This window comes from Anopheles marshallii, chromosome 2, assembly GCF_943734725.1.
Source record: "Anopheles marshallii chromosome 2, idAnoMarsDA_429_01, whole genome shotgun sequence".
NCBI lineage: Eukaryota > Metazoa > Arthropoda > Insecta > Diptera > Culicidae > Anopheles > Anopheles marshallii.
In genome coordinates, this window is record NC_071326.1 from 30,372,152 (window position 1) to 30,384,900 (window position 12,749).

General features: G+C 43.2%; 1 protein-coding gene across 1 annotated transcript in view; it reads left to right on the forward strand.

Annotated features, from left to right (window-relative positions):
* Nucleotides 1-12,749, forward strand: part of LOC128718903 (basement membrane-specific heparan sulfate proteoglycan core protein) — a 93,268-nt gene that overhangs the window by 28,767 nt on the left and 51,752 nt on the right. The window contains exons 3-6 of the mRNA XM_053812518.1: nt 38-182; nt 805-968; nt 1,303-1,662; nt 2,719-2,823. Of these exons, the coding sequence (XP_053668493.1) occupies nt 38-182; nt 805-968; nt 1,303-1,662; nt 2,719-2,823 (774 nt within the window). The remainder of the gene's footprint in view (nt 1-37; nt 183-804; nt 969-1,302; nt 1,663-2,718; nt 2,824-12,749) is intronic.

Genomic DNA, 12,749 nt, shown 5'->3' on the forward strand with positions numbered 1-12,749 from the left:
GTGTGATAGATGGTTGACTTTATATTTACCTTTGCAGACAAAATGACGATCACGCTCAATGAACGGTTCCATCACAGTATGCGTCAAGATACCGAAAAGAAGGAGCATGTCACCAAGCTGGTGAAGAACCTGATCGAAGAAGCGCTACGAATGGAATTTGTAGTGAACACGAGACAGTTTGAGTAAGTCATAACACATGCTTTTTATGTATCCCTTGTCGACTTATTAATTATGACTGTTTTTTTGTATGACTGTTGACGTGATTTTATGACTACATTTATGTACAACTGTGAAAACTAGACTCTCAGGTCTTTAGCAGCGAATTATTCACATTGGGATTATACCGGGTTTTCCGGACCATGATAAAAAAATAAACCCACCCGAAAGAAAACTCATCGTCAAAACACCCGAAGTGCAGCAGATGAACCAAACTACTTCTTTGCACGCAATGTTGCATGCATAAACCCGTTAAGCTTTCGGTTCATCCGTGAGATTGTATCGCAAGCCGGTTCATCCGTGGGATTTGTACACAGCTCACTCTGTGGCTGAGCTGAGGAGTTTGCTGAGCACGGATTGATGTGCTCACCGGGTGTTGCATTGCTCTCACGCTTTCTCGTTCATTAGTGCGTGAGTGACCAGTCATTTGGCGCCAATTTTAATGTCTGTCAGTGCGTCACGACCACGTGGTTGAACAGTAATTTGATGAACGATTTTTTTTCTTCGTTTTAATTATTATACATTATTTATGTTATTTTATTGATAAATCAGCCATTTATACTAATAAAACTTGTGTGCATATTACAGTCCATACCCGTTGAACGAAGACCAAACAGTGGTAACACTCGAGCTGAATGCACCGAAGGACTTGAACCTGGATGACATGGAGGACAGAATACGTTCGCAGCTGGAGAGTGGCGTCTATGAGCTGAGCTCCGACGGACTTTCGCTGGTGCTTGCCGATGATACTGGTAAATATAGGGTGACTCGTTTTCCGGTATTCACAAGTACAAGGCCTTTCCAGATCACAGAGTGGTTCCCTCGTAATGAATGGTTTCGTTGACGTGTGTGTTACCTTACCTCGCGGTTTGTTTTAGCACAATATCTGCAACCTCCGCGACACTGAACGGTCTATCACGATTCATGATTTCCAACATACTTGACAAATGTGGCAACCTGTTTCGTGTGAACCTTTCAAACAGTATTCCACACATTGTTCTTTTCCTTGTTACGGCATACTGTTTAACGCTTTCCCTTGTCCTGCCTGTTCATCCCACGACATCCCCGGTCCCCGGCACATCGCAGATTTCGATCTGGACGGTAAGGTTCCGACCATTCTCAATCCTGTCCGGGACACACCATTCCCTGGCCGCGGTAGTAACGATGGTGATGAAGATGAAGACGATGAGGAGGATGAGGAGGAGGACTTCGCCACCGATCAACCGATTGACGGAACGGAGCCCAACGAGAATGATGTGGAATCAACCACCCCCACACATCGTTTCGATAGCGAACACGACTACACGGCGGAAACGACGGATTTGTGCCGTGGTGACGACAAAGTGCGGTGCGGCAAAACGTCCGTGTACATTTGTGCCATCCAATGGTGCGACGGTAACCCGGACTGCCCGAACGGCGAAGATGAAAACGCGAACGAGTGCCAAAGTTGGTTTTATTTTATTTAACATTTTCATTTGTCCACACACTTTGCTTGCTAAGTTTTGTTTGTTTCATCCTGTTGGCTTCTGCGGGGGTCTCATGTCGATGTTCTCAAGGGTGTTTGTTTGTTGTTCGTTTGTTCTGTTTGGCGGGGTGATTTTTTCCGTTTTTGCTATTATTGTTGGGTTTTATCTGATCAAATTACATTATTTTCTTGTCTTTTGTTATGGCTTTTGTGTTAAGTTTAATTGGTTTTCGCTTCATTCATTCATTTATAGCTGATTTATTGTTCAAAATTAATATGTTTTTCATTCATTCCATAAGCTGTGCTGTTCCTTAATGCGCGATATTTTACTACAAGCTTTGGTCACTAACGTTCATTTTAAAGTGTGTTATTTTTTTTTCAAAGGAATCGGTTTTATGTTCACTTTACTGTCACACGATCTATGTTTTAGACTTTTAAACAAAATTGGTTTATATTATTCTTTTATTCGATATGAAAAAAACATAACTTGATGCATTTCATCTTACGACCACATCATCTTCGATTACTCAATTTGCAAGTAAACTTGAAAAATGGATGACTTATTTTCCCCATTTTCATCTACATAAGCACATCTCATTAGTAACTTTATATTTTATACATCAGAGCATTATTGTAATGTTTCTCTCTTTGTTTACACACTTTTTTACGCTACTACTTTGTTACATTCATACGTATTTGTTCAATGTGTTTGTTTGCATAGCAATGATCTACGTTTCGTTTCGTCCTTTTCGTGTTGTGTGATTGTCTGCTACAGAAACATGTTGGAGCTCTAAGCGTTCGGAAGTTGTGTTAGCGTGTTGACACCAGCTAATACGTACACATAAGTAACACCATACCATCACTTACGGTTAGTGTGTCAAAATAAAAATCAAGCCAGCTCAGCGGGGTTTAACAACATTACATTACATTTGCTTTTCACTGGCGTTTTCGTGCTTGTCCATACTTGCGCATTAACATTAGTTTTAACTGTAATTTCGTTCACCTTCTTTTTCACATATTTGCTGCAACCGTGTCAGAGTGCGAAAAGGACGAATTTTCTTGCGATGGCACCAGATGCATACCGCTAGAGAAGAAATGTGACGGCCGTCGTGACTGTAGCGATGGGCAGGATGAAGCGGATTGTGCTTTACCGAGTAAGTAAATTATCTATATCAATAAGTTTCTGCCACAAGTATTCAGAACAAATGTTTTAATAGAGAATTCACGTAAAAAACGCACTTCCTCGTCAAATTCGCTTCGCCTTGTGACTTGTGTTACACAGCGAGGAAAATCAAGCACATTTTCCCTTGGTGGACAATTTTCCATGGTGTTTACACGTGAGACAGCAGGCAATGGAATGAACACCCGGTCAAGGCAAGCATTCAGGTTTCATGTGGCCCACACCAAGCGAAACACACATCCCCCACGGTGGTTCACGAGATTCATGCTCGAGTGCGCAAAAGTTTACGCCCCATTTTGTGGTACCGTCGATGCTGGCCAACGTGAGCGAATAATGCTTTTTTTTCGTTTGCGCTCGTTATCATTTACGTTCGTTACGAAAGGCGAACCGCCAACGCACAGCACAGCTCTACGACCAGCATCCTTCCGCCCGTGAGAGTCGAAGTCACTCGTGGAGGGTTTTCCTCCGTCTGTGCTGTGGTCGATTAATTCGTCTCCGGTTCTGGGTGCGTTTTTTGTTGTTGCTTGTACTCAGAACGCACTCCCGGTACGGTTAGCATCGATGTTTATCCGTACCGGAATGCTTGGACACCCATTCAAGACAAACTCATAGCAGAACACCCGTCGTGCGACTAATGTATGCTCTCGTTTCGGGATTCACCACTGCCGGGGAATGACTTTTCCATCGTGGCTTTAGTCAATGTGCCTCAGTGTGTGTTTTTTTCCTTCTTTAAATTCCTTCCAGATCTACCGAAGTTGTAGCGGTTAGTTATGATATTGTGACACCACGTGCAACGCCCTACTTCAAGGCGGGTTTTCATTCGGTTTAAATCGAAACCCGCAACGAAAACAAATATTACACCCGGGTTTAGGGGTTGAATTTATTTACTTTCGGACGTCGTAAATCACAATCGCTCGAAAAAACGAATCGTGGAGCGAATTAGGATTACTACCGCAATGGGTCGGTACTTGCCTACCTCTGTACCCCGCGAATAGTGTTTACAGGCGTTACTTAACTTCTGCACACTGTTACACTTTTGGAAGTGATAGTGTACTAATGATAGTAAGAGTATTTAAGCTCACCATTTAATTAATTATGGGCGGACCGTTGGTGTATGTTTAGCGGCACTGGGCTTCATGCGATAGGACCGGTCCAAAATCCCATCCGGACCAATCTTCCGCACGCAGGACTGACTATCCAACTTCAGGTAAACAAATTCAAAGGGAGCCAGACATGGCAGACCTCGGCCCCAAGAAGTTATTGTGCCGTTGAAGAAGAGGATATATGTAATAATTTTCTTTCCAAGCTAACAAAAGCATGAAAATAAAGATATTGTTGGAGTGAATTTAATAAAGAAATCTTTAAAAATTGATATCCTTTTGTTGGAATCATCGTACCCACAATATCCTTTCCTGTACATAAACCATATTTCCGGTCCAAATGTTGATTCGCTAAATTGAAAGTTTGACCTTATCGAGTGCGTGATGAAAAGCTTTCGAAAGGATGTTTTTGCTTAGTAAACAGAAAAAAAACAGATTTGAATATTGAACTAAAACTGACACCCGCATGAAAGATGATCAGATTACGCACCGGGAACGGGTTATTGTGGTTTGCATACGTTGTAACGCCACTAAAAGCACACTAGAAATGCTATCCCAACTCGAAGGTGGTGTCGGAATGTTTTATTGAAATACGCCAGAGAAATTCAAAACCCAGCGAATGAAAGTATTGATTTTTAGATGATGAGATTAGAGTGTTACAGCAATCTAATTCTACGTCCACGCATATGGCTGTGCTTCACTCTATCAATTCGCTATCAACACTATCGGATGTATCTGGTGATTGGCGTAAGTAGAAATGGGGATTTTCTGGATCTCATTTTTCCGGCCCCTCACCCACAAACGGTCACGGCCGGTTTGTCACGCGGAGTAAGCGAGGACAGGGGGCAGAAAAAAAATGCAGCGAGAAAAACACACGCGGTGCAGAGCACGTAACCTACAGCGCAAAAAGAGTGGTAATTTAAAATTCCCCTTGAACAGTCTCTCAGGTGAACATCGGCTGAAGGTGGCGCTATCCGCGCTCCTGACGTTCGATGCTGCACAGTGGGGCATAAATCCTTCGGTACACCCCGGCACGAAGTCATTTGATACGCGAATGAAGGCATCAAGGGATTCGATGCCGGTTTGAAAAATGTTTGGTACGACGTGAGAATTCGGCTCGTTTCACTGATTTCTCCTGATGCGCTATGCGACCGAACGAGACACACGTGCCACGTTCCCCAAACGATTGCGGAAGGTCAGGACGAGCAGCCGCCAAAGGAAGCGAATGAGTAATGGCGCCATGCACAGCCTGCATGTCATCAAATGTGTAAAAATCCACCTTTTCCAGTGATGCTTCCTGGTGTGGTGGTGTGTAAAAAAGTGCAACGAAACGAAATACAAAATAAAACCTAAAAAAAAACCATCACCACTCTGCCCAGTAGATTTATAGATCAAACATGTTTCATTACCAACGGACATGTGTAGACGCCAAAACACACAAACACTCTCGGAGTTTTCATGCAAATGCACCGCCGGAAGTGTGATAACGATCGCAATTGCTTAGAAACGAAATGAAGTTGTGAAGTACGCGAAGAGATTTTTACTTTCCATAGGCCATTTTCAGCACCTCACAGAATCCACTCCACTCGAGTACTCTTCCTCTGGCGCTGATGAATGCAGGTCACTTTTCTTAGAATGTTTCTTCGCGACCCCATCGCCCAACATGGATATATGCAAATGCACAGTGCAATATGCATATCGCTAATTGGTCGAATCTAATTACTAGACGAATGCTGCCGTCGGTGCCTTTTAGCACTCTTTGCAGCGAGATGATGTAGGGCACGGTGACTCGTACACCATTCGGGGTATCGGATCTCGGGTCAAAACTTGTAAGTCGTGAGAAGAACTACTTAAAGCCCAGTTCTGCGCCACGATAGCATCAACGAAAAGCATAAAAGCGAAACTATTTCAAGTCCAGCTACCGAGCAGGGTATTAGATTCTTGCAGCTAAAAAAATCGCACTACACCGAACAGCGCTTCAAAGCAGTTTAAACGCCAGCGAGAAGCAGTACACCCGAAGATGTGAACTGTTTGCGCTCTGTGCGGGGACAGGGAAGTAGATAGAAATCTATGCGTTAGCGGTGTCTTTAATCCAATGCTCTGTGAAGCCGCTGAAGATATGCCCCAATTAATTCGTTCCCTTTTTCTATCGCAAAAGTTAACAATAAATAACCATTCGATGATGATTTCCAAGAATGGGTTCCAATTCTATTGGGAGAAATATGATATGCGACATTTAAACAACATTTTTTTATCCTCCATAAATTTGCCATGCAAATAAGCGTTAGAAAACAACTGATAATAAAGTAGTTGTAGGTTACATCTTCTTTCACAATGTAGCAAAAAAGGAACAAAAACAGTACCCACAAATGGATGGACAACGGTTAATAAAATAACATACCCTTGAATATTATTCTATGTGTTATTGGGCCCAAAAATTGTGACCCAGGGTTTCACTTGAACAGGTGCTACAAAACATAAGCTTCGTTTGTTTTTCATTACGGCAAGGAGGATACTTTTCTATTCAGACCCCTCGTTCTTCAACGATGGGTGTAAATTATTTTTCGACGTGTTGGGAAGATTGTTTATCTCATAAACCACAATTTTAATGTCAAGAAATGAACAATAATCGAGTAAAATATTGCAAAATATTAAATAACCTGTTGTTTCGAAGAAAACTAGGAAGTTATTTTCCAGGTGAAGATAATATAGATTCTCATTAATTTCTACAAAGTTATACAACGTAATGAGTTGGACACAATCTTTATTTGACAAATAATGAAACACTACAAGATTTGGAAAGTGTTGTAATAAACCAATAACACTTAAAAGGCAATATAATAAATAAAATAAATAAATATAATAAAGGCTCCCAAATGAAACATGACATAATAACAACGTTAAGGTTATTAAAATTACTAGCTCATAGCTTTTCTACTATTTGTGATTCCACTGCCTCTTTTAAATCGTTTCCACGTTTTCAATTACCATGTGCTCGTCTTAAATATGTTTGCGGTCGTACTATTTGTTCGCAAAAGTTAGGCAGCTCTAAAACTGCGAAACATGATTAAATTTCCACAAACCATACTGTAGGTACTAGAATTTCTGTACGGTGCTTTAGTACAGCACAGCACAGCAGATATAGTGAACATAATCTCGGCATGCAATTAGCTCCAGCTGACCCGTTGGGGTGTGTTTTGAGTTACATCAAGTAATATCTCGGTGCTCACTAGCGTTCAAATTGATTCCTGGCCCTAGAGTGAAGAAGTTTCCTCCACAGAGGCTTCATCCATTTCGTTATCGTATTGTTTTCGCCGATGAATTGTTATGGCGTAGCATGAGGGATTGTTTGTCTATTTTATTTACTGCTGGTCAGACCATTTCGGGTTTCCAACGCTTAACTCCTGCGATGCTTTCTCCTGCTCGCGCGCAGAAGAGCAGGTAAAAAGTTATCTCTCGCGTAATTAAATGCTGGCAGCATTGGGGCTATTGCCATGGCATGACTTTAAGCAGATAAGATTGTCGACAAATATGCTTTGGCGGGGAAGACTATAAAAATGTCATCATGTAAAATGTAAACCTAGCCGTATCGTACACCAAAGATCGGACCTTGTTGGTCGCCTTTCGTCTTCATTTCTTTTTTTTCTCCCCCGGTTGGCCAGACCAATGCGGACAAAATGGCAATCAGCTGCAATCACGATAGGGTTTATTTTGTGTGGAAAATTTACTCCCAGTCCAATCCCGTTCGGCAAGTTTGTCAGCCGAAGCACACACAAATTGGACAGTGGCAATCGCTTTTTAAAAACTACCCCACATAAACAGATAGCACAGTTAGCAGTCGGTGGCCAGGAGGAATTTTGGCCGTGTGTTTTTGTTTCGTTCGTCAGCCGAACCGATTCGATTGCGTGACTTCAAATATTTATTACGAACCGCACACAAACTTCTAACGAACCGTTGTGTGCCTTGCCATGTCGCGAGGTTGGCGCTTCTGGGGGTCGGTACGGGTACGGAAAACTTAGAAACAACCCCGCGTTCGCGTTCCATTGGATCGGTAGCAAAACTCATTGACAAAAAAATAAAACCACTAAGTTTCACTAAGTTTTAGCACAAGATAAACGAAAAACTAGTGCTCATTTTTATGGCACCCGGATTGACAAAATCAACCGGTAGGCCGAAAAAGGAAGCCTTCAACGAACCGGCAGCAGGGAGGCAGTTTTCTCATTACGACCTGCAACTCCATTTGGTACGTTTTTTTGTAACGATTTGCACGCCATTCCGTTTACTCACGTTGAATATGTTTATGGTACTTACAACGGAACATTTTAAATCGCTTGATTAAACAGAATCGTGATTTATTGGGACACGGTGTAGTTTGTGCGGCACACCATATTGCCATTGTTGGGTAGCGTTCGTAATAGAACATCATTTCAAATTAGTTCAAAGTAAATAATTTACATGAATAAAATTAAACAAGCCGAATAAAAACACACAAAAGATGCTTGGAAAACCTGTAATGGATCAGTCACTTTGAATATTGTCCACCGATCGTAATGAGAAATTCGCCATTGAGTGAAACATCTAATAGTCTAATGGTTGAATGTTTAGGGAATGATCTTCTGATCCGAGGTCCTGGAATCATTTTGTCATCCTAAGCCTTTCGTTTTTCATGCAGTGCTAATTCTTAAATTCTTTAATTAGTATCAATAAATTTGGGATAGTTACGTCTTATTCCAACGACTCACAGTAGCGACTACCGATCTGGTCCCACCAGTTCTAATACATCCCCATCGAAATCGTCTTCGTACGGGATTTTGGCCACCTTTCTCAATGAAACATTCGCCAGCGCTGAATTCACTGCTTTAAAATAGACGTTAGTACACGCAGCTTCTGAGTGTACATTAACCAACACCAACAGCATCAGCTTTTAAAACCAAAAGGTAATATCTGCCGTATTTGCCAATTACTCTGCTCCAAATCAGCCATATTGATGGTAAAACAAAAGTAATATGCCCCTGCTTAATGTTTCGATTTCAAATCGGCGGATACTTAATTCCGGAGCTGACATTAGTGCAGAGTTCGACAGTTTAGCAACAATTTGCAACACAACTGATTCTTTTGATCATAAATTGGTATGGAATACCATCGTTTTTAATAGCATTACCCATTTCTCGAGCATAATTTCAACATCCTCGTTTAGAAAACAATTATGCATGACTAAAACCTAAACGTGATCCGTGGTAAAAGAGCAGAATACACGGGAAAACCCTACCACAGTGTGGGGTCGATGATGAAATATGGTTTTAAGACCTGTATAAAATTCCATTCGTTTTTCTTCTGTGGAATCATGTTGGAATTTCAGTACAGTTTTGTTTACTTTATACATTATAAGTACACCCGATCGACACAGACCAATCTAATCGACTCACATTCTGACGACAATCACAGCAACGGAGCAACCAAGTTTTTGCCCGTGGCGCTCAATGCAGCTGTGTCTATTCAGCTTAACGAACACCTACCCCAGCTTGTTGCATCGAGTCATATGTTGATATCATCGTTCCACTGTTGCCAATGCATATTATTTACATTAAACGACACGATCTAGCAGATCTCGCAAACGGATCACAACGGGGCGCGTTCGGAATAGCGAATAGCCGTGAGCGGGCGTGCGGGATGAAGTATTATTTTTAGTGCCGCTTACTGTACCGCTCTGGAATGTTTCCCGATGGTGTTGCGAGTTCATCCAGTTCAGCTCACTAACGGTGCAAAACGGAGGACGGGTCGAGGGACAGCACAATCCACTAGGTGCGGGTTTTCGTGCGTTCCTGACGCATGATTGATATGGCGCGTTGCCGGGGTCCGAATCGCGCCGACCGACGGCTATCATAGGCGCTGCCGCTCTAACACCTCTCGATTGGCAACTGATTGGTTCAATTGGGTTCGATTTGGCGCATTGCACGCTCCGGCTACACGGATCTAACATCAATCTAGTCTCGGAGGCGGCCCCAAGCTTACGCATACGGCGTGCCCGTTCGTTCGGGTCAATGCGTGACCTGACAACGCCATAAAAAAAATCCGTACGAGCAGTTCGTGATACTTTCTTTGGCATTGATTGCGAAAAGAAAATAAAAATTGAAAAATGCCAACATTGAATTAGACCCCTATAGGCGGAGGAGGGTGGGATCAAATTGGTGTTAAGCGTTTTTAAAACAGTACTTAAAACGAAATCGCTCCCAGAATGGAGTCTCCGCCTCGAGCAACGGCGGGACCCGCTGATTGCTTCATGTTGCGTGATAATTTATGATGGTGCAAATTTGCTACGACATCCCAGCCCACCACAGTACATATTTCTTGACTCCGAAGTTGATACTAAACAACGGAGAACCCGAATGGGAGTTTGATCAATTCCTTCCCAATCGTGTGCCGGTCTGCTGTGCCCTCCGCACAGCACCATTTGGCACCGTTCATTATGAGCCCCCTTGCTTAAGGACACGTCTTTGCCCGGTCGGCACGATCGTCCGTTGACAACGCGCTTACACAAACACATTTGTGGCGAGATTCATTTCGTTCCCCGCGTTCGGAGTGCGGTTTTTGGTTCATTTGTTCAACTGATAAACGAACCGGCACACGGTGCTGGATGAAAAATTTGACCCACCAAGCTATATCAGCCGTCCGTTCACCCCACGCCTCCCCATTAACCCACGTCAAGAATGTCACCGGTTTTGGCGAAACGAATTGTCTCCACGCCATGGTGGAAGGACTTTTATTAAATCGATAATTACATTAAAACTCACCCTGTAGGCGCTTCGTGCCGTGTGGTCTACCAAGAGACGCAAGCAAAGGTGGAACAAAAATATTAACCTACACTAAATACCGATACCGTCTGCTGCACGGTCCACCGAGGGGTTTGATTTCAGAAATTAGATCGCCGAACTTTGGGCATGACCTTCTGCCATCCATGATTGCGCTGCTTCTTCGTCCCGCAGGGCAAATACCTATCCCATCGGTATTGGTCCCACTAGACATTCTCACCGCGTTACACACCGTTGAAGGGTTTGATTTTTATAACTTACTCAATCACCATGTTCCGCTGCCTTCCCGGGTCGTGCAATAAGTGCAGTAATGCATCGAAACAAGGGAACATCGAAGAACTCCTACCCCAGCCAGGTTCGAAACAATCCAATGTGACCAGCGATCTACTTGTTGTATGCAGTTCTGCACAGTATTTGAAGTCACTTGGATGACGTTTAACAACTCGCAGAAAAACTACCGCGAATCAATTAAAACACTTGTAAAGTAATGCAGCAATAAATGGGGATGCTCAGTTCAAGGAGTGCTCTAATGTCCTTACCTGAGCGCGCGCGAGGGAGAGAGAGAGATAGAAAGAGGGGGAAGAAAAAATCACCCATGCCCATTAAGAATAAATATCCAGAATGCTTAATTTATGACAACAGAATAAATTACAGCTACAAATTGAGAACTGTGGCAGAGATATTTGCATTCAGCTGCATCTGCTTGATGCACTACACACATGATTAATGCCCCACTCATCCCAGCGTTAGAGGGCACTGTTTTATTGGTATTGTTTATACATTCCTAGCACTTTTTTTTTGTTTGTTCTTTGCTATGCTACCATGAACGTTTTCGATTTCGATCAACGCGAGAATGCAACAACACAAAAACAGAAACACTCGGATGGCGCTGGTTCAAGGTTTCCAACGGTACCGGGGAGAGTTGAGATGATGGAAGCATGATTGGATCACTTGACATTCTTGTTTTGCGCGAATTGTGTGCATCTTCGTGTGTTTGCCTAGGAAAAGAAGTGCACCGATACACGTGCAATCTGTGTTTGGACTATAAAACCGTACATCTGCAATCGGGTTTCCACCGTTTGCATGCGGGAATGTAAACATAAATCAATGAATCAACCGACTGGCAGCAGTTTTGCTGATCGTTTGTGATCATTTCGATGGTCTACAGTAGCTGGCTGTATTGTTGTTCCTATCACGCACGGTGGTCACATTGCTCGCAGCTAGAAAGTGTTGGAATCTTCTTCCAAGGATTCGTCATTCCGTCACACATCACCTGTTCACACGAGATACATGTATGACAATTTCCTCGGCACAACAAAACAAATCATCGCCCAGTGAATAATTCTGCACGCCTGTCGAGGGGGCAACATTTAATGCTAATAACGCACCTCAAGCATTACACCAAACAACAACAAAAGCTTGTAACAATCTCAAAACCCAACCCACCCCACCCAGAAGGGTTCATTTCCGCTCGGGTGTTCGGCCATCCCGCTCCAACTTGTTTTGGCTGCTGACGAGCAAACTGTGCTCCACCCAGCGCTGGCAACGCATTTTCTTCGCTCGGGCGCTCTCGCGAGCATTTCTGCTCACAAACCCGCACTTACTCGCTGTAGTAAGCCGAGTCGGCAAGTCGTTCGCTGCCTGGTACGTTAGTTGCTGCCGGAAAACGGAACAGTGCGGACGCATCTCGAGTTCTTGAGGACGGCTTTTCCATTGTGCCGCGTTCCATTGTGCACACCTCGGCTAGGTGTGTGTGTGTGTGCATGTGGAGTGATCGTATGTCTGAAAATAATTGTGGTTTCTATTAGTTCAAGTTTATGTTTTAGTTAATTATCCTGTCCAGCTGGAGGGGAGGGGAGGTTGTTGGGGAGGTTACATTTTGCCCGTAATTCCCACTGGTGTGCGTGTTTTGCTGATCGTGTTGCTAGTAATGCCCGGGTGGACTTGTACCATGGTGCCATAGTTCATGCTGACTGAAA